The 22,869-nt window shown below is 39.8% G+C and overlaps 1 protein-coding gene across 1 annotated transcript in view; it reads left to right on the top strand.

Moving 5' to 3' along the window:
- Positions 1-22,869, top strand: part of LOC110679354 (roundabout homolog 1-like) — a 491,376-nt gene that overhangs the window by 244,835 nt on the left and 223,672 nt on the right. The window contains exon 2 of the mRNA XM_021853766.1: positions 7,563-7,744. Coding sequence (XP_021709458.1) covers positions 7,563-7,744 — 182 coding nt within the window. The remainder of the gene's footprint in view (positions 1-7,562; positions 7,745-22,869) is intronic.

Raw genomic sequence — 22,869 nt, 5'->3', positions numbered from 1 at the left:
CAACGTCATGCTGAAGGTGTCTGGGTTCAATTCCCGGTCGGTCCAGGATCTTTTCGTAAAGGAAATTTCCTTGACTTCCCTGGGCATAAAGTATCATCGTACCTGCCACACGATATACGAATGCGAAAATGGCAACTTTGACAAAGAAAGCTCTCAGTTAATAACTGTGGAAGTGCTCATAAGAAAACTTAGCTGAGCAGCAGGTTCTGTCCCTGTGAGGACGTTAATGCCAAGAAGAAGAAGAAGAAGAAGAAGAAGAAGAAGAAGAAAAAGAAGAAGAAGAAGAAGAAGAAGGAAAAGAAGAGAATTTAGGGAAAATTCGAAGAAAGATTTCAAGTGATATCTTACTAGATAAATTTTTTTTCGAATGATTTCTGGAAAAAGCTATAGAGTAAATCACAAAAATATTTTGCGCGATTTTAGGGATAATATTTTTCTTGAAAAATAACAGCAAAAATCATCAAAAGAATTCAGAGGACACATTCATATGATATGAAGAGATAAATTTGAAGGATTTCAAAAGAAATCCGCAAGGGATTACAGAAAAAAAATCTTTCAATAGATTGCAGGTGAAACATCCAAGGAGTTCAGACGAAATTCTTGGCGGATTTAAAAAGAAATCAGTAAAATATTTCGAAGGACTTCGAAAAAATATCGAATAGTCTCTGGACAAATGCTTAAAAAGGATTTCAGGAGAAGTCCTTGAAAAATTTCGGTTAAAATAAACTCGAAGAATTTCACGTGAAATTCTCTAAGAGTTTCAGAAGAAATCTTTGAAGAATTTCAGGAAAATCTTTGAACGATATTGGGGTAAATTCTCGAAAAATTCTGAAATAAAATCGAAGAATTTTGAGGGAAATTCTCGAAACATTTCTGAGGAAATCCAAGAAAGATTTCAAGTATAAGAGGGAAATTCTTGAAAGAATTCAAGGGAAATCCTCGCAGGATTTCGAGGGAAATCCTTGAATGATTCCGAGGAAAATATTCAAAGAATTTCGAAAGAAATCCTCGAAAGATTTCAAGGGAAATTTTTGAATGATTAAGAGGGAAATGCTCGAAGGAATTCGGACAAATCCTCGAAGGATTTCGATGGAAATCCTCAAAGGATTGCTAGGAAAATCCTTGAAGGATTTCGAGGAAAATCCACGAAGGATTTACAGGCATATCCTCGATGGATTGTGAGAGAAATCTTTGAAGGATTTCGAGGAGAATCCTCTAAGGAATTTAAGGGGAATCCTAAAAGGATTTTGAGGGAAATCCTCGAAGGATCTCGAGGGAAATCCTCGAAGGGTTTCTTGGGAAATCCTCGAAGGATTTCGAGAAAAATCCTCGAAGAATTTCGAGAGAAATCCTCGAAGGATTTTGAGGGAAATCCTCGAAGGATTTCGAAGGAAATCTTCAAAGGATTTCGAGGGAATTCCTCGATGGAATTCGAGGAAAACCTTCGAATGATTTTGAGAGTAATCCTCAAAGAATTTCGAAAAAACCCTCAAAGGATTTTGGGGAAAATCTTCAAATCATTTTGAGGGAAATCATCGAATATGTCGTGAGAAGTCCTCGAAAAGTGTTGAGGAAAATCCTCGAACGTATTCGAGAAAAATCCTCGAAGGATTTCGAGCGAAATCCTCGAATAATTTTGGGGGAAATCCTCGAAGGATTTTGTGGAAAATCTTAGGAGGAATTTGATGGCAATCCTCAAAAGATTTCGAGGAAAATCCTCGACGGATTTCCAGGAAAATCCTCGAAGGAATTCGAGGGAAAGCCTTGAAAAATTTAGAGGAAAATCCTCGAAGGATTTCGGGGGAAATCCAGAGGTTTCAGGGGAAATGCTAAAAGGATTTCAGGAGAAGAACTCTAAGAATTTCAGGATAGATTTCTCAAAGGATTTCAGGGGCAATTTCCGAAGGATTTCAGAGCAAATCCTCAAAGAGTTTCAGGAAAAATCCTTAAAGGAGGTCAGAAGACATTCACGAAATATTCTAAAGGAAATCCTCAAATGACATCAGGGAACATCCTTGAAGGATTTCAAGGAAAATTCTCGAATGATTTCGAGGGAAATTCTTTGGTGGGGATTGGTCGGTGGATTTCGAGGGGAATCGTCGAAGGATTGCGAGGGAAATCCTTAATGAATTTCGAGGAGAATCCTCGAAGGAATTCAAGGGAAATCCTAGAAGGATTTTGAGGGAAATTCTCGAAGGGTTTCGAGGAAAATCCTCCAAGGATTTCAGGGGAAATCTTCGAAAAATTTCAAGGCAGGAAGTTTTCGAAAGATTTTGAGGGAAATTTTCGAAGAATTTCGAGGGATATCCACAAAAGATTTCGAGGTAAAAGATAGGATTTTGAAGGAAATCCTCGAAGGATTTCGAAGGAAGTCCTCGAAGGATTTCGAAGTTCCTCGAAGGATTTCGAAGAAAATCCTCAAAGGATTTCGAGAGAAATCCTGGAAGGATTCCGAAGGAAATCCTCGTAGGATTTCGAAGGAAGTCCTCGAAGGATTTCGAGTGAAATCTACAAATGTTTAAGAGTGAAATCCTCGAAGGATTTCGAGGGAAATCCTTGAAGGATTCCTAAGGAAATACTCAGAGGATTCCAACAAAAAAAATTTGAGGGTTTTCGAGGGAAAACCTCAAAGGATTTCAATGGAAACCTCGGAGTATTGTTAGGGAAATTATCGAAGCATTTCTAAGGAAATCTCCGAAGAATTTTGAGAGAAGTTTACGAAGGATGTCGAGGGAAATTCTTTAAGAATTTCGAGGGAAATCTTCGAATAATTTCGAGGGAAATCTTCGAAAGTTTTCGAAGGAAAACTTCAAAAGATTTAGAGGGAAATCCTGGGAGGAATTCGAAGGAAATTTTCGTAGGATTTTAACGGAAATCTTTAAAGGTTTTCGAGAGAAATTTTCTGAGGATTTCGAGGGAAATTTTCGAAGGGTTTCAAGGGATGTCGAGCGAAATTCGACCAAATGTCATTCGATTTGTTGAGGAAAATCATCGAAAGATTTTGAGGGAAATTTTCGAAGGATTTCGATGAAAATTCTCGAAGGATTTCGAGGGAAATCTTTGTAGGATTTCAAGAGAAATTTTCGAAGGATTTTAAAGGAAATACTCGAAGGATTTCGAAAGAAAATTTTCGAAGGATTTCAAAGGAAATTCTCGAAGGATTTCATCCGAAATCCTCGAAGGATTTCAATCGAAATCCTCGAAGGATTTCGAGGGAAATTCTCGAAGGATTTCGAGGGATATATGCAAAGGATTCGAGGGAAATTCTCGAAGGATTTCGAGGGAAATCCTTGAAGAATTTTGAAGGAAATTCTCGAAGGATTCAAACGAAAATCCTCCAAGGATTTCGAGGAAAATTTCCGTAGGATTCGAAAAAAATTCTCGAAGGATTTCGAGGGAAATCCTCGAAGGATTTCGAAGGAAATCGTCGAAGGATTTCGAGGGAAATTTCCAAAGAATTTCAAGGGATATCCACAAAAGATTTCGAGGTAAAACCTTGAAGGATTTCAAGCGAAATTTTCGAAGGATTCCAAAGGAAATCTTCTAAGATTTTCGAGGGAAATTTTCAGATGAATTTGAGGGAAATTTTCGAAAGACTTTGAAGGAAATCTTCGAAGGATTTCGAGGGAAATCCTCAAAGGTTTTCGAGAGAAATTTTCGGAGGATTTCGAGGGAAATTTTCGAAGGGTTTCAAGGGATGTCGAGCGAAATTCGACCAAATGTCTTTCGATTTGGTGAGGAAAATCATCGAAAGATTTTGAGGGAAATTTTCGAAGGATTTCGATGAAAATTCTCGAAGGAATTCGAGGGAAATCTTTGTAGGATTTTAAGAGAAATTTTCGAAGGATTTTGAAGGAAATACTCGAAGGATTTCGAAAGAAAATTCTCGAAGGATTTCAAAGGAAATTCTCGAAGGATTGAAACCGAAATCCTCGAAGGATTTCGAGGGAAATTCTCGCAGAATTTTGATGAATACATCCGAGGGATTCGAGAGAAATTCTCGTAGGATTTCGAGGGAAATCCTTGAAGAATTTTGAAGGAAATTCTCGAAGGATTTCAACAAAAATCTTCAAAGGATTTCGAGGAAAATTTCCGTAGGATTCGAAAAAAAATGCTCGAAGGATTTCGAGGGAAAACCTAGAAGGATTTCAAGGGAAATCCTAGAAGGATTTCGAGAAAAATCCTCGAAGAATTTCGAGAGAAATCCTCAAAGAATTTTGAGGGAAATCCTCTAAGGATTTCGAAGGAAATCCTCAAAGGCTTTCGAGGGAATTCCTCGATGGAATTCGAGGAAAACCCTCGAATGATTTTGAGAGTAATCCTCAAAGAATTTCGAAAAAAACCCTCAAAGGATTTTGGGGAAAATCTTCAAAGCATTTTGAGGGAAATCATCGAATATGTCGTGAGAAGTCCTCGAAAAGTGTTGAGGAAAATCCTCGTACGAATTCGAGAAAAATCCTCGAAGGATTTCGAGTGAAATCCTCGAATAATTTTGGGGGAAATCCTCGAAGGATTTTGAGGAAAATCTTAGGAGGAATTCGATGGCAATCCTCAAAAGATTTCGAGGAAAATCCTCGACGGATTTCCAGGAAAATCCTCGAAGGAATTCGAGGGAAAGCCTTGAAGAATTTAGAGGAAAATCCTCAAAGGATTTCGGGGGAAATCCAGAGGTTTCAGGGGAAATGCTAAAAGGATTTCAGGAGAAGAACTCTAAGAATTTCAGGATAGATTTCTCAAAGGATTTCAGGGGCAATTTCCGAAGGATTTCAGAGCAACTCCTTAAAGAATTTCAGGATAAATCCTTAAAGGAGGTCAAAGGACATTCAAGAAATATTCCAAAGGAAATCCTCAAACGACATCAGGGAACATCCTTGAAAGATTTCAAGGAAAATCCTCGAATGATATCGAGGGAAATTCTTGAAAGATTTCGAGGGGAATCTTCGAAGGATTGTGAGGGAAATCCTTGAAGGATTTCGAGGGAAATTCTCGAAGGGTTCTGAAGAAAATCTTCGAAGGATTTTGAGGGCAATCCTCGAAGGATTTCGAGGAAAATCCTTGAAGGATTTCAGGGGAAATCTTCGTAAAATTTCAAGGCAGGAAATTTCCGAAAGATTTTGAGGGAAATTTTCGATGGATATCGAGGGATATCCACGAAAGATTTCGAGGTAAAACCTTGAAGGATTTCGAGGGAAATGCTTAAAGGATTCCTATGGAAATACTCAGAGGATTTCAACAAAAAAATTTGAGGGTTTCCGAGGGAAATCCTAAAAGGATTTCAATGGAAATCTCGGAGTATTGTAAGGGAAATTATCGAAGCATTTCTAAGGAAATCTCCGAATAATTTTGAGAGAAATTTACGAAGGATGTCGAGGGAAATTCTTAAAAATTTCGAGAGAAATCTTCGAATAATTTCGAGGGAAATCTTTGAAAGATTTCGAAGGAAATCTTCGAAAGATCTCGAGGGAAATCCTCGCAGGATTTTGAGGGGAATCCTCGAAGGATTTCAAAGAAAATCCTCGAAAGATTTCGAGGGAAATCCTCGAAGGATTTCGAAGGAAATCGTCGAAGGATTTCGAGGTAAATTTCCAAAGAATTTCGAGGGATATCCACTAAAGATTTCGAGGTAAAACCTTGAAGGATTTCAAGCGAAATTTTCGAAGGATTCCAAAGGAAATCTTCCAAGATTTTCGAGGGAAATTTTCAGATGAATTTGAGGGAAATTTTCGAAAGATTTTGAAGGAAATTTTCGAAGGAATTCGAGGGAAACCCTGGGAGGAATTCGAAGGAAATTTTCGTAGGATTTTAACGGAATTCCTCAAAGGTTTTCGAGAGAAATTTTCGGAGGATTTCGTGGGAAATTTTCGAAGGGTTTTAAGGGATGTCGAGCAAAATTCGACCAAAAGTCATTCGATTTGGTGAGGAAAATCATCGAAAGATTTTGAGGGAAATTTTCGAAGGATTTCGATGAAAATTCTCGAAGGATTTTGAGGGAAATCTTTGTAGGATTTTAAGAGAAATTTTTGAAGGATTTTGAAGGAAATACTCGAAGGATTTCGAAAGAAAATTCTCGAAGGATTTCAAAGGAAATTCTCGAAGGATTGAAACCGAAATCCTCGAAGGATTTCGAGGGAAATTCTCGAAGAATTTTGATGGATATATTCGAGAGATTCGAGAGAAATTCTCGTAGGATTTCGAGGGAAATCCTTGAATAATTTTGAAGGAAATTCTCGAAGAATTTCAACAAAAATCTTCAAAGGATTTCGAGGAAAATTTCCGTAGGATTCGAAAAAAAATTCTCGAAGGATTTCGAGGGAAAACCTAGAAGGATTTCGAGGGAAAACCTAGAAGGATTTCGAGGGAAAACCTAGAAGGATTTCGAGGGAAATCCTAGAAAGATTTCGAGGGAAATCCTAGAAGGATCTCGAGGGAAATCCTAGAAGGATTTCGAGGGAAATCCTAGAAGGATTTCGAGGAAAATCCTAGAAAGATTTCGAGGGAAATCCTAGACGGATTTCGAGGGAAATCCTTGAAGGATTCCGAGGGAAATCTTCGATGGATTCAAGAGAAATCCTCGGTGGGTTTTGAGGGAAATCCTCGGTGGGTTTTGAGGGAAATTATGAAGAATCTCAAAGGAAATCTACAAAAGATTGCGATGGAAATCCTTAAAGGAGTTGAGGGAAATCGTCAAACGATTACGAAAGGTCCCGAGGGGTACATCCACAAACAATTCTGATGGTTATTTTTGAGAGATTTCGTTATACATTTTTACTGGATTTTGAGAGAAATCTTCTCAAATGATTTCCGTGGATATTCTCAAAATATTTCAGGAAAATTCTCAATTATTTAAGAATAAATCTTAATTAATTGTTTAATTGGGAACATTAATTAAAAAACGTACGCAGATATACATTTCTATGAATCGACCCAAAATCACTCATCGCATATAATCCTTTTCGATTGCAAGAGTCTATTTAGTTCCAAATCACGCCGAGTTATTTGACCCAGATCATTTGGGGTCTTCTTCGGCCGGCTAAATTCCGGTTTCCAGCAACCATTAATTAATTATATTTTCTTGAAGGCAATGCTGAGCTTCTTAGACGTTCCTCACCCCATTCCTTTGTACATCGCCTCAGTATCGCTTGAACATATTCTGTTTCCACTGGCCCAAGCATTTTGCGAACGGGCGCATATACTCTTAAAAATTATAACACAGAATCGAGTACAATTAAACAAAAAAATGTCTTATGTGAAATAGTTAAGAAAATGCTGCTGTGCTGGTTTCTTCTTATCATTCGTACTTATTATGGCATAAATAGCTGATTGATAATATCGAGCTACCATGTGTGTCATAAATTGTTAGAAGAGTTAGAAAAAAACAGCACACCAGCGATCACTCAGCAATTATAAAAATTAACACAAATTTTGTGGTGGCCCACAAAAGCCCGATTTTGTGTCAATCGTACTCATTTATGTGTCACATATTATTAGCGTGCAGTTCATTCTCATCATTAAGTTGTGCTTTTCCCTCTTTCTCTTTCCCCACACACGATTGTTCTTGGCAGGAAATCCAATTCGGAGCCAAACGGGAGTCCCTTCCGCTGTGGAGCAAAGACTACTGCTGCTGCGGCGAGCAAGACGACGACGACGACGAAGACGGAAACGAGGAAAAGGCTGAAAATGAGTAAAAATATGAGATCGATGACGTGTTTCGTGATATTTCTGCTAGTTTTCATCATGAGTTATGGTGAGTGTGGCATTTTGTGCTGTCGTTTCTGTTTCTCGCGGATGAATTATGTATGGGATCGGGAGATTAATGTTTTGTGAGTGGATTTCGAGCGGCTTCGGTGTGTGTAGGAATGGTAGCATTGTCTTCGGGTTCTGTGCTGCAGAAGAGGCGAAAATTAGTGCCCAATGGTAAACAATCGATGATTTGTAATTATGATGATGGCAAACGTTTACTCTATCACTTTGTCACAAGCCCGTATGAGGAGTTGAACTGTTATGTGGTATCGTTTAGTGATATAGAATGATAGCAATAAAGAACACGATTTCTCGGTATCTGCACTTTGTCATTGCCAGAAGATTGTCCAAGACAAATATTTGATACGAGTATCGCGTATACAAGAATTGCCTTAGAAATGGTCATGGGTATATATGTAAGATTTTGGCCTAAATTCAACAGAACAACACGTGACGATAGTTCTATATGTGACCAAAACGTTGGACAAGGATAATTCGCTTTTAATACGGATGTCATGGCCGTCTTTGGCCTGGGGTATATTACAGTTCTTGAAGAGACCTTCGTGGAACCGCTCCGTGATAGGTAAATTTTATTTTCTTCTAAACCGGCAAATTTTGATTTTCATCATTCTCAAAAACTAACATAGAACTCCATTGAGGCTATACGATCAATGAGGCCGGTAAAGCACTCCTCTCATTTCCTCCGCAAAACACAATCTTCATTGAGTGCTTTGTCGAATCAAAACATCACTTCAGTATAGGTCCCTTCACATTGCTCAATACCGGATGATGAGAAAACAGACTCACTCGCCAAGGCAAGCGCGATATTTATGGCATCAACTCGCACAATGCGCGCAAAGAGCAGAAATTAATCACTGCACAAAGAGGAGACAGTCGCGCGCAAATTGTAAAAACACGAACACAATGAGGGCGAGTAGTAGGGAAGAGAGTGTAAGCGATTACGAAAAGAGTGACGCTGACGGAGTGTGTTAGCAAAACATGCTAAAAGTGTGGAGGGACTGGGGGTAATATGCCCATGTTAAGGGAAGCAGCGATTTTAGATGTGAATAACATTATTTTATGTTCTTTTTTAACAATGGTCGGATAGACAAACATGTTTTCTATCAGATGGTAGAAACAGCTATCAATTTTAGCTCTTTAAGGGATTATTAATCAATTTTCGAAAAATTCTTGCTTAACTGCATTTGTATTGTTTTGCGGGGTAAAACGCCCCGCTTGAGTTCGAGTTTGAAAAAAAAATAAAATTTTAGAACAAGGTTACTGATGCTCGCATCGTACGACTCGAAATCGATTGTCGTTTCTGAACGCGTTCATAATAGAGAGAGCAAATCCTTATTCCCGAATGAGCAAACCGATAGCTTCATCAGGAAGTTTTGTGAGTGCCTCGTGCGCGGAGAGTGTTTGCCCATTCTGCCACTCAGTCTTGCTCAACTCTAGTCGTTCTTCCTGAAATGTTGCGATCGGGTGAGAGGGCATGCAGCAACGAACGTTCGCCGTAAGTTTAGTCGAATACTCGCCGCAAGTGGAATCGGACCGGTTCAAAATGAGTGATAAAGTTAATAATCGTGGGAGCTTGAAAAGAAAAATTGCTGACGCCGTAGAAGAAGTGAAGGATAATAATGATATGAAATACCGTTGCCTGGCCCCTATCGACGCGGAACGAAAGTGCGTGTACGAACAGTCAGTTTTTAATCTGGGAAACAAAAGGGACATTAATATCTGCCATACGAAAGTGGCCAAGCGTTTAGATATTGTGATCAGTGAGAGTGGAGAAAAAACGATGATACGTGCAAAAGTGTGCAAACGCAAAGTGCAAGTGGAGACGACCAGAAGCGATGTAGGGTTTTGTTCTTCTTCGTCGTAAGCGCTACTATTCGTCGTATCAAACTTTGAATGTTCTACTACGGCGGATATTCAAACTTACCTGCAACATAGATTCATTATCCAAGTGTAATTTTGTGAAAGCTGTTATGGTTTGTACACTTGTGCACCAAAAATGCAATAAAACTACTGTATTTCGGTAAATAACTTCAGTTCTATTAATCACTTTGCACTTTTTCACCGAAATCGCATGGACGAACACGATTTGAGAGAAATGCTTAGCGATCGACTGAGCCACACCACTTTCCAACATAAGTTTCTTCCCGCCCTCGTGGGTGACTTACTTCGCCGGGCATTTATTTTCACTATGGAAAACCTTCGTACTTCTTCACTGAAGGATTTCATTCCAATCACACGCCGTAAAACTTCAATAAATCACCAAATTATACGAAATTACCTCAACCGCCGCGTATAATTGAGAATGTAAACAAAGTTTATTCCGCCGTACTGAGAAAAAAAAAGCTAGAAAAAGATGCGCCCATCGCTTTGATAAACAAAAACACAGGCGTAATCAATACAGTGTGTGGTTTTGCATGAGGTGAAGTTTCGTCTTCTACAAATTTGCGTTTTTGGAATAGTTAAATTATCGATAGGGAAAAAGTTCAAGTGCAATGAATAGACAATCAAGCTACAATTTCAACGCTATAGTTTCTTAAATTGTGTACATTTTGTCAGTTTCGCCTAGTTCGCGAATCTTTCTAGATATGCATCTAACCAAGCATTTTTTATGAACTAATATATAAACCCCAGAAAAGCTAAAATGGATAGCTGTATGTACTATTTTGTAGAAAACATGTTTGATTATCCGACCATAATTAAAAAAGAGCATAAAATAATGTTTTTCACATCTAAAACCACTGTTCTCCTTAACGTGGACAAACTACTCCCAGTCCCCCTACGATGCTGCCAAAAATTGAAAACAAAACAGATCAATCAATCAATCAATGGTAGGGGGACTGGGGGTAGTTTGCTCACGTTAAGGAAAAATGTTTTTGATTATGGTCGGATAAACAAACATGCACGCTATGTCTGAACCAGACGATTATAAAAATCGAATGTACATCTGATTTTTTCCTTAACAAAACAACGCGAGCGATGCGGGTGGTCGATTGGCCACCTACCAGATATTCGAATAGATCGTAAAAATGTAAATCGTAAAAAATGTCGATGGACATCGATGAGAGTGTGACGTCTGTTTGTCTGTGATGGAGAGATGCGGCCACGTCCCGAGTATTGTGGCGAGTAATTGTTGATTCGATGTTATCTTTTTAGATGTTAACTAAAAAACTGAATGAAAACCTATAACGCGTTTAGTTTTCATTAGAAAATACGTTTCAGTCAATAATAATCACCTATCCAAACCAGTTTCATGTATTGTTGATATAATTTAATTTGTTCGCCATAAACCATACATTTAATTCGTTTCTTGGAATTTTCAGAAACATTCAAAGAGCCTATTCAATATATCACCAGCAGAGCTGCTCTCATTCCAGGAACGCTTCACTCAAACACAACTGTTCCTTCTGTCATGCCAGCAAGCCATAAGCAATAACCTTTCGCTTTTCCGCAACCCTTTCTTGCCGGTGCCATTCAAGTTGGAAACATATTCGTTCGTTTCAGTGATATCTCCCCTCCTCGCCCTGTGCCCTCAGAGGAACAAGGTGTTGCTGAAACCTTAGCCCATTCTCCTTGGAGGCACTTTTGTATGACTCACAACTGGCGATTCCGTCCTTTTGGCCAAATGTCGACTACTGCTGAGAGGCCACAGTTGCTCGCTGCTAGTGTAACAAATATAGGGCAAATAAAATTTTACGATTATTGTTCGTGTAACAAACAGGGCCAAAGGAAAAGAACTTGAACCCATCACACAAACACAAGACCATAAACACTCCCCATGATATGGAAGTGGGTGGTGCCTCGGCTATTCCTATTGCGGTGCGGCGGACGGATTCTAGTTCGAAAGTAAAAGGCTCGTTTTTCTTCCAATCCGGCCAGAGTAGCCTAATCTTATCTCGAAGCGAGTTCCAACTTTGCACAAGACACCGAATCGGTTCTCTTGAAGCGAAAATAATATATATGGGAAAGTGTTCTTTTTTAGGTGTGAACGGATCCCAATTGTGCTAGGATACAAGCTTTGTCGTTCTCGTTCCAGGGGCTCTAAGTGGTGGCCAAGTGACACGATAGCTCCATTTTCAGCTCGGAGGCCGTGGCCGAAATAGAGGAACGAAACTATACAACACAAAAATGCCAAAAGCTATCATTAGAGCGAGTGTGTGAGTGGACCGTATCCTTCGGCGAAGGAAATCGCCACTTGGAACGCTAGAAAAAGGTGAAGATTGGTGTGCTACGCTGGTTCTTCTTGGGATTTTTTTTTGTCGAATGTGACTGGGAGGGCCACCAAGCGAGGAGGATGACCACGTTTCAGAAGTGATAATAGATCATTATCGTAAATTACCCTCCGAGTGGGATTGGTCGCTTCGTTTAGTTTAGAGATGGCCAAAGTTGCAGCACAACAAGGACTCGGAACTATGTGTGATGAGTGGGTTTTCCTAGAAGGATAAAATTTATGGGTGCCGAAATGGGGTTGGAAATGAATTTGGAGAAACAGGACAGTCTTCCTGCAACGTGTTTAGGGAGCCGTAAAATGACATCGATTTAATAATTTCGAGAAGTCCACGTTTGTCATCATCGATATCGATAAGCCTATTGCGTGTTTGGAGGCGTTAGTTAATTTAAGAAAACTGAACATTTGTCGCGTATTTTTTCGATTTCTGTGAATGAGGCAGAATAAATGCCATGATTGTGTGCGTAGGATTATTGTGTTGTCTAACACAGAACACCTAGATATAAGAAATGAATGTAATGGTTGGAATGATACTAATAAAAATTAAAAAAAAATCTTTCAAGAGATTTTGTTCAACCAAATGACTGTTAAATTTCCAGGACACAAAGTTAAGCGATACTGTAATAGCAACCACGGGCGACCAATCAAGCTCAAGAACCTTCCAATAAGCAAAGCTTTCATCGTTCCAGAAAAGCAACACATAAATTATGTGACAATGTCATCGGCCTATCGTTGTACACCAAACCCACGCACAAAAGTTCAACTTCCTCCCCGTGAAACTGCCAAACCTTATCAATCTTTCAAAACTTCCAATAAACGAAGGATGAAAACTTTTGCGCCACTTCCACCGAAAAGAACTGCCGCCTTCCAACCTCAAGCGACTCGAAGCGTGTCGATTAATTATTCATCTACCCTGACCCATCTCCTACCGTCATCAGTCATCGTCAGCCCACCCCCAACCTCCCGAATTGGGAGGTCGAAAAGCGCCGAAACAACAAACGTCTTTGCACCAGAATCAAATTCAAGGTCAAACTTTTCGGCGTTGACGTTGCCTTCAACTAAGCAAACAAAAAATTACACATTCCAAGTAAATCGATGGTGGTCCTTGGTTCGGGGTTGCTCTCACAGGATTCCAACACTCCCCCGCCTGGACTGTCTGCCCTTCAACAATCGAGACACGACATTTTCGGACGCCATCCAATCTGAAATTCATAATAAAATTCCTTGTCGCCTCGCCCCGTCAAGTCCAGCTTTTTTGGAGACAACGAAAAACTAATACTCCATCAAGCAAGCTCCAGACCATCAACAGAGAGCCGGGAGAATAGACCTTCACAATGTATTCATCCCGTGTGTTTGGTAATAATTCATGACCCGGGTTTTTGGAGTGTTCCGCAGACGGGAACGGGGACAAAGAACTTTGAAGCGTCGTCACTTCAATGGGGGAACGAAATAGCTTGATTTTTACGGTGGATGAGGTGTCGTGTTTAGCAATACACAACAGACTTTGGCAATTAGGGGAATTAAAAGGCATTGATTTATTGCTTGTTATTTTGCAACGGTGGCCCATGCTCATTATATACGACAAAGTAGGAAGTCAGGGCTAGTCAAAATTGGAAATAGTCAGGAATAAAAAAAATCCTCATCAACTTGTCTGTTTGACCGACAGAGTGTATTGTAAATGCATGTACTGATAACGGTAGAGAATTGAGAGACAGTTTAGACTTGACTTTTCAAATAAAAAATGAATAAGTTGTTGAATTTTTCTCCAGATTAAACAAGCTGCAAAACAACTTGGAAAAGAGCCTGCTCCTCAGCTAAGTGATCTATGAGTGGTTCTACGGTTCTCAAATGAGAGTTTTCTTTGCCAATTGACCATATTTGCATGTGAATATCGTGTGGCAAGCACGAAGATACTTTGTGCCCTGGGAATTCGACCCGACAAGATCCTCGACCGATGGGATTCGAACCCATGACCCTCAGCTTGGTCTTGCTTAATTTTAAGCGTAGTGGCCACTACAACTATTTGGGCTCTCTTGGGCAATTGGAACAGAAGCTCGTCTAGGATTCGGAAAGAGTCCTGTCGAACAGAATTCTGTAAAATCTTGTCCAGGACTTGGACAGAATCCTGTCCAAGATTACTACAGCATTCTGTCCAGAATTTGGACAGAGTCCTGTCCGGAATTCGGACAGAGTTCGGCCCAGGATTCGGACAAAGTGCGGTCCAGGATTCAGACAGAAACGTGTCCAGGATTCGGACAGAAGCCTGTCTAGTAGGGTGCGGCTTATTTTTCAAAAGTTCTCAAAACCAAAAATTCGTATGCTCTACTGAATTCTAATCACATTAAAAGAGAAACCTCAAAATCTGAGCCAAAAATATTGAAATTTAGAGGTGGCGCAAGCGTCTTGAAGGTAAATTTTCAGGTTATGAAAAATGACCTTCAGTGAAGTAAACATAACTTTGTTATTTTCCAACCGATTTTGAAACTTTTAGCATCAATACCTTCAAAATTAAATTTATGAAAACTCTATAAAACATCAAATTTGTCTAAAATCAAAAACAGTTTTAGTTATAAGTAATTTATTCAAAAAATTTCCTCATTTTTCTAAAAATTTCAACTTTGTTTGACCATAACTTCATGATTACTCAACCGATTCCAAATCTTTTTATATGATTTTGAAGCTAATTTAATTGGTTTCAAACCTTTCATACATCACATTTCACTAAAAATATGTTTTGACCAAGTTTTTCAGCAAAAACTGAACAAAAACATGATTTTTTAACGAAAAATGCCAGTTTTTTTTATTATTTGCCAGTTAAATATTATCTCTAAAGCTGAAACTGGTTTTTCTCATTTGTTTAACCTTTGTGAGTGACGTTGCAACAATTTTGAATTAATTCTGCAACATAAATATTTTTGCGTATGTAAAATTATATATGCACTATTCAACTCGTAATTAAAGCAAGATGCTTTATAAATTTAAGTTCAATAGAAAAAATGCAATTTCCGGCGGAAAAAACTTAAATAATCAATAAAAATTTGATTTTTTCATTGAAAAATCATGTTTTTGGGTAATTTTTGTTGAATTATTAAGTCAAAACCATTTTTAAGAAAAAAGTGTTGTATGAACAATTTAAAAACAAATAAATTTTCTTCAAAAACATGAAGAAAGATTCAGAATCGATTGAGTAATTATGAAGTTATGGTCAAACAAAAATGATTTTTTTAGTAAAATGAGGAAAAATTTGGATAAAAGTATTTTTAACTAAGACTAGTTTTGATTTTAGATAAATTCGATGTTCTACAAAGTTTTTACAAATTTAATTTTAAAGCTATTTATGCTAAAAGTTTCAAAATCGGTTGAAAAATTACAAAGTTATGTTTATTTCACTGAAGGTCATTTTTCATAACTTGAAAATTCACCTTCAAGACGCTTGCGCCACCTCTAAATGTTAATATTTTTGGCTCATATTTTGAGGTTTCTCTTTTAATGTGGTGAGAATTCAGTAGAGCATACGAATTTTTGGTTTTGAGAACTTTTGAAAAATAAGCCGCACCCTACTGTCTAGGATTAGGACAGAATCCTGTCCAGGATTAGGACAGAATCTTGTCCATGATTCGGAATGAATCCTGTCCATGATTCGGACAGAATCCTGTCCATAGTTTGGACATAATCCTATCCAGAATTCGGACAGAATACTGTCCAGGATTCGAACAGATTCATGTCCAGGATTTGAACAGAATTCTGTCCAGAATTCGGACAGAATCCTGTTCAGGATTTGAACCGAATCCTTTTCAGGATGCGGAAAAAATCCTATCTAGGAGTCAAACAGAATCCTGTCCAGGATTCAGACAAGATCCTGTACAGGATTTGGATAGATTCTTGTCTAAAATTCAGACAGAATCCTGTTCAGTATTCTGACAGAACCTTGTTCAAAATTCGGACAGAATCCTGTTCAGGATGCAAAATCTTGTCCAGGATTCTGACAGAATCCTGTCCACGACAGAATCCTGTCCATAACAGAATCTTGTCCAGGACAAAATCCTGTTTAGGATAGAATCCTGTCCATGATTCCTGTTCAGGATGTCTACAGGACATTCCTGTCCAGGACTTGGGTAGAATCCTGTCCAAGATTTCTACAGTATTCTGTCCAGAATTTGGACAGAGTCCTGTCCGGAATTCGGAAAGAGTTCGGCCCAGGATTCGGACAGAGTCCGGTCCAGGATTCAGACAGAAACGTGTCCAGGATTCGGACAGAATCCTGTCTAGGATTTGGACAGAATCCTTTCCATAATTCGAACAGAATCCTGTTCAGCACTCTGACGTAATCCTGTCTAAAATTTGGAAAGAATCGCCCATCATTGTTTCAAGAAGAATTCTGTCCAGTATTCGCGTCTGCGAAGGTAATTACCACAGTTGACCCTATGCGTGAAGCTCCGATTATTTTACATGGCAAAGCATAGGAAGTCAATTTTCAAATGCTTCTAAAAAAATTCAAAACACTTTTTAATTAAATCCTTTTAAGTGTAGGGGGTTAGACTATTGATCAACTATAGAATCAGCAGCATATTGAGGAAAAAATATAAAACTCAAAATTATATGCCTATAATGTAGCCCATCAAAAGTATATCAACATATACTGAAAAGATTTCAAATAACTATTGTAGTTAATTTTATTTGAGCATTTGAAATTTCGCTTCCTATACCTTGCCGGGTAAAATTTTCGACGCTTCACGCATCGAGCAAACTTTTCCCAGATGACAGCACCGTACCTTCGTACACTCGAATTCGAAATGAAACACATGGATTGTCATGATTTGTACGACCATTACGACGATAATTAGTTTCATAATTTCCAATAACTGTATATATTTCTTACTTCTTTATTATCAACATTTGATGTCCCTAAATTTTATAGCAAGTACATCGTCAAGTGTCTATCGAAACAATATTTTAATTTTATCTTCTACCAATCACTTCACGCCAAACGAGCAAAAGATAAAAACCCAATTATAAATTGGGTCAAATAAAAAAGAGCGTCTCTGCAAATCAACCGCCAAACTTGGCACCATATTTCCCCCCAAAAACACGCGCCACCCTTCGACAAATCAAAAAGTCACGAAACGAGGAAAAATGGAAATCAATTTCGCCAACGACGATAAGTCCTCCCGGCCTTGACCTCGCCACCCCCCTTGAGACTCCTTCTCCCTCTTCTTCACCACCACATCGTCGTTATTCGAACAAGTGTACTCCTTTCCGGTCGTTATTTTCGCTGGATGGTGGAAACTCATCTCTTTATTCGTCGAAACACCCATTCGAATAGCAATTCCCCTTGTCGCGAGTTTCCGAGACTTGGTTTGTTTTGGTGTTTCACTCAGTCGGGAAAAATAAAGTGGCGACGACAGAGTCTATTTTCCCACGAGAGATTCGGCGTCGTCAGTTGTTTCGGCAGCGATGGCGGAGAAGTCGAGTCGACGGCGGCGGCTTTTCAATAAACAGCAGCAATTTATCAGTTTCAATTTAAATGGAGTCAAATTTATCAGGAGTGTCTCACTCCCTCCCTCCTTATTCGTAGGATGTCTGTTCGGGATCTAGTGGTAGAAGAGCACCTTTAGTTGAAATTCTTAGAATAGGAGTCAGAACCTAGCAAAGACAGACAGTGCCAATCGAGTCCAAAGAGGAAAGAGATTGGCAATAAACATAAATACGCTATTTCATTATCATGATAAAAGCTTTTTCATTATTTGTGATTATGTGTTTGGCGGTGGCTCGACAGTAGGCGAAATAATACCTTTGGCTTGCGGAACGGAGCAAAGTTGAGAACCCGAGAAAACGAAAACTTTGGTCGTCTCTGGGCTTGACATCTTAAGTGCGAAGGAGGAACAAACCAAGTAGGAGGGATAACAAAAATGCTGTTATAACGGGTAGAACGTGACTTCCTTGAATGGAGGTCTGCTGGCACTGCAATTGCCGTATGGAAACGAGAATATGCTTTAAGTACGGCAGAATTCCAGGCGCTCTCGAATTGAGCCTGTTTTGTTCAGACAGGAAAATTATTTCACAAATCAATTTGCTGGTTCATTTTGGAATTATTGCTTATAGTATTTGAAAACCACTTGCCTTCTCAAAATCATGAACTCTAGGAATTAATAGAAAATAAACATATGATGTACAGTCCTAAATCTCACTAAATATTGGACAGAATGTTGTTTAGGATTCCAAAGAAGTTTTGGACCATGTAGTAAGCATCTACTACAGTAAAACAAAAATGCGATTCAAGGAATCATCGAGTTAGTCATGAAACCCAATTTTTACTATGGATCTCTAACTCGATATCGAGATATGAAATATCGAGTAAAGGAGAGTCGACTGAACTTCCGAACATGAACTATTACTACAAAAGTGTGGCATAGAACTGTCAGCTGATAAGTAGATCGAAAACTGAATGAGTAGTGTGGTTCAAACAAGGCAACAGTGTTCAGGTATCAGGTATCAGAAGGCCGGCTCCAAAGGCACGTTCCCCACCAGTTGGGAGATTTGTGCCATCGCCATATTTGAGCCTATTTCATCATCTACCCGATGGGAGAGGAAAGGGAAGGGAAAGATGGGAGGAAATAGGAGTGGGGTCCCTTGAAGAGGAAAAATCGCATAAGCGAAATGAGAGCATGTAGCTCCATACCACAATGGGTTCGAACAGCGCCCTAAAAAGGGCACTGCAAAACGCATGAGCGTAGAGAGCCTATAGCTCATTACCACAGCGGGTTAAGAATAACAGGATGTCCTGAAGATTCAGGCTTCTGTATTCAGTTTCACTTAATAAGTGTTTACCAAGTAATTGGAATCGCATTTGCGCAAAAACTGGACAGTTACATATCAGGTGATACGAAGTTCCATAATCGGAGTCACAACTATCACACACAAATGAGTTAGCACGCTGAATATTTGCCATGTGATAGTTGAGTCGGCAGTGGCCTGTCAACGCTCTGACCAAAAGACTGCAATTCTGCTTTGACAGATTTGTTAAATACTTTGCCACCCTTGGAGATGGCTCAGTAATGTACAATTTTGTTTGACGACATGACTCCAAACTATTCCAATATTGCTTGTGCTGAGTTGCCGCCCAAGAGTTTATCTGAAGCTTCACCCAGCACTTCGATATCGGAATGACCGGCTCAGGGCCAATGAAGTCATGCGATGCTCCATCGCGAGCTAGCTCATCAGCCAATTCATTTCCAATGATGGAAGAATGGCCAGGTACTCATACAAGGTTTACAGAGTTGACTGAATTCAGTTCCTCAATTTGAGTTCGACATGCGATAACAAGCTTCGACCTTGAGTTGGCCGAAGCGAGAGCTTTTATAGCAGCATGACTATCTGAACAGAAGTATATGACTTTACCCATTACGCGCTGTTGAAGTGCTGATTGCACTCCACACATAAGAGCAAATATTTCCGCCTGAAAAACGGTGCAGTTTCTACCAAGTGAGTAAAACTGATTCAGCCTTGGCTCACGAGAATATACTCCTGCGCCAGCTCTACCTTCAAGAAGAGAGCCATCAGTGTAACATACTATATTGTTTGATATACTTCTTTCCAAATAGCCAGACGTCCACTCTTCCCGTGAAGGGAATTGTGTGGTAAATGTCCTGTAAGGAAAGTTACAAGCAATTGTGAGATCATTTGGAGCAAGGACAATTTTGTCCCAATTCACCAAAAGTGGAAACAACGAAGTGTGTGTAGATTTACGATTCACTGGATTTTTCTCCTGTAGATCCAGTACCCATAAACGGTAAGAGCAAGAAAGTGCTTCTTGTTTAAGATATATGTGTAGTGGCGCAACGTCGAAAAGGGCCTCGAGCGCTGCTGTGGGAGTTGTAGAGAACGCACCAGACATCGCCATCAAGCACATCCTTTGGAGATGGCCCAATTTTGATTGGATTGTTCTCACTTCGCCCTTTTGCCACCACACAAGACATCCATATGCCAATATTGGTCGAACAACTGTTGTGTAAATCCATTTGATATATTTGGGTATAAGGCCCCAAGTTTTACCAAAGGTTCGCCGGGATTGACCGAAGGCCATGCAAGCTTTTTTGACTCTGAAATCAATGTGAGGTGTCCAAGAAAGTTTGGAATCTAGAATGACTCCGACATGTACTTTACTTGATCAGTCACATTAATCTCAGTGCCAAAAAGACGTAAAGGTCGAATTCCATCGCGGTTTCGTCTTTCCGTAAAAAGAACAATAGATGTTTTATTCGGGTTAACCGAAAGGCCATATTGGCGACACCAACTCTCGACTACCTGAAGAGCACTTTGCATCAGGTCGAATAGGGTGCTTATGCACATACCAACTATCAGAGCTAGATAGTCGTCGGCAAATCCATATGTTGGAAAACCGCTATTATTGAGTTGCCTCAATAGCGTATCTGCTACGAGATTCCACAAAAGTGGTGACAAGGGGAGTGACTGGGGGTATCCGCAAACACTCAATTTTCGAATCGCTGCTTGACGCAATGTCGAGAAGAGATGTCGGTTTTTGAGCATTTGATGAATCCAATTGGTAATCATTGTAGGTAGCCCATGGTTTCGTGCGGCTTCCAATATGGCATCGAAAGACACGTTATCAAAGGCACCCTCAATATCCAAGAAAACACCCAAGCAGGATTGCTTCTGAGCGAATGCTTTCTCGATATCGTATACAACTTTGTGTAAAAGAGTCACAGTGGACTTTCCAGATTGGTAAGCATGTTGATTCACATGAAGAGGCATGTTTGCCAAATAAACATCACGGATGTGATGATCGATAATGCGTTCCAGACATTTCAGAACAAAAGAGGTCAGTCTGATTGGTCTAAAACTCTTCGCTTCCCCATACGACGCACGTCCTCCTTTTGGGATAAACTTTACAGTAATATCACGCCAGGATTTGGGAATGTACCCGGTAGCAAAACTGCTTACAAGTAGCTTTTTCAAAACATGTTTGATAAACTCAAATCCCTTTTGGAGCAGAACAGGATAAATCCCATCCGCTCCTGGAGATTTGAAAGGAGCAAAACTATTAAGTGCCCATTGAATCGATTCAGTAGTTACGATACTGCGAGCCGAGGCCAGAGACTCGTAACTACATGAAAAGACATTTGGTTCATCCGTAGATGCTATGTCCACACATCCGGGGAAGTGTGTATTGAATAAACATTCTAAAACTTCTTCATCGGAAGAAGTAAAGTCACCATTAGGTAAGCGAATTTCGTTCACTTGGAAATCCTTAGATTTTGCAAGGATTTTGTTCAGCCGACTGACTTCACTCAAACTGGAAACATTTGTACAAAGGTTTTTCCAGCCGGATCGTTCAGCAGAACGAAGAGCCTTCTTGTAAGCCTTGCGAGCCGACTTGAACGACTCTGATCCAGCTGAACGGCATCTGTTCCAACTCCTTCTACATTGTTTCCTGAGTCTAGTCAGATCGGAATTCCACCATGGGGTCCCTCTTGTAGTCTTTACAGACCGCAGAGGACATGCTTCTTCAAAAGCTTCCATAATGTAGGATGTTGTAGTATCAACGGCATCATCCAGATCACTTGGATTTTCAATGGACGGAGAATATCCATGAAATTTGGTCGCAACCAATTCAATATAGAGTTCCCAGTTTGTTGACCGGGGATTCCTAAAACGCAAAGTCTGCGCAGTTACATTTGAATGTTCAAAGAAGATGTAGCGATGATCATATAATGATTCCTCATCTGATACATGCCAATTCGTCAACTTGTGACTGATTCTATTCGAGCAGAGCGTTATGTCTAACACTTCTTCTCTATTAGAAACCATGAAGGTTGGGCGATTGCCTATGTTAAGTAATCCAAGGTCTGTACTACTTAAGTATTCCATCAGACTGGAGCCTCTCAAATTGATATCCGAGCTGCCCCAGATGATGTGATGAGCATTGGCATCACTGCCCACAATCAGCGGAAGGCCTTTTGTTACGCAGGGTACGACAACTCGTTTGAAGTCATCCGTTGGGGATGGTTCATCATGTGGTAAATATACCGAACAATAGACGTATTTCCTGTTGAGGTCACCAACAGAAACATCGATTGTGACAGCACATACATCTCTGGTAGTTAACTCAGAAATGAGTGTAGCAACGATTGCTTTATTAACGAGCACGCATGCGCGGGGCATGGAGCGCGAGTTTGCCATTTCAAGTTTGCTGAAAGTAGCAAAAACTGGGTCCACAAGGTTATCTAGATAGAAGCTCCCTCTACGAAAGTAGGGTTCTTGAACTAGCGCCACTTGGGCTGCACCATTTTGCATGAGTCTGCAAAGATTGATCGTTGCTGTTCTTTTATGCTGAAGATTGATCTGAGCTAACCTAACCGTAGCCACTACACAAACTAGGCAGGATTAAGCTTTTTGCAATCTCAGCACGAAAAAGACCAGCAACGAAAAAACCAGATCGCCAAAGGCGAAATAGCACAGAATACACTGTGTAAAACGCATAATGCGAATCCATATTAGTGATAATTTAAATTAAATGTCAACATATTCATAATCCCACCCTTATTAAGCCTCAGGATAGAAACTAAAGAAGGGCAGCCGATTATCTCGGAGAAACACAAGGTCACCTGCACCATTGCTCCGGGTAGCACAGGAAGGACTCAATACTGTGGAGGGCGCCCTGGTACCCCACAGGCTCCGTTATCGGTTAGGTTTTATTTAGACCCCCCTAACCATTCATTCCTAGGTACGGTACGCCTGTCACCTGTGAGGTGGACTTTTACCACCGGAAAAGGCAGTCCGTAGTGTTAATTCTTAGCCAGTTGAAACAACCGCTACCGACACTACGCGGCTATCTAGGCTGCTCGGGAAAAGGAGGTTAATAT

This window comes from Aedes aegypti, chromosome 3, assembly GCF_002204515.2.
Source record: "Aedes aegypti strain LVP_AGWG chromosome 3, AaegL5.0 Primary Assembly, whole genome shotgun sequence".
Lineage (NCBI taxonomy): Eukaryota > Metazoa > Arthropoda > Insecta > Diptera > Culicidae > Aedes > Aedes aegypti.
This window is presented reverse-complemented; position numbering and strand designations above follow the sequence as displayed.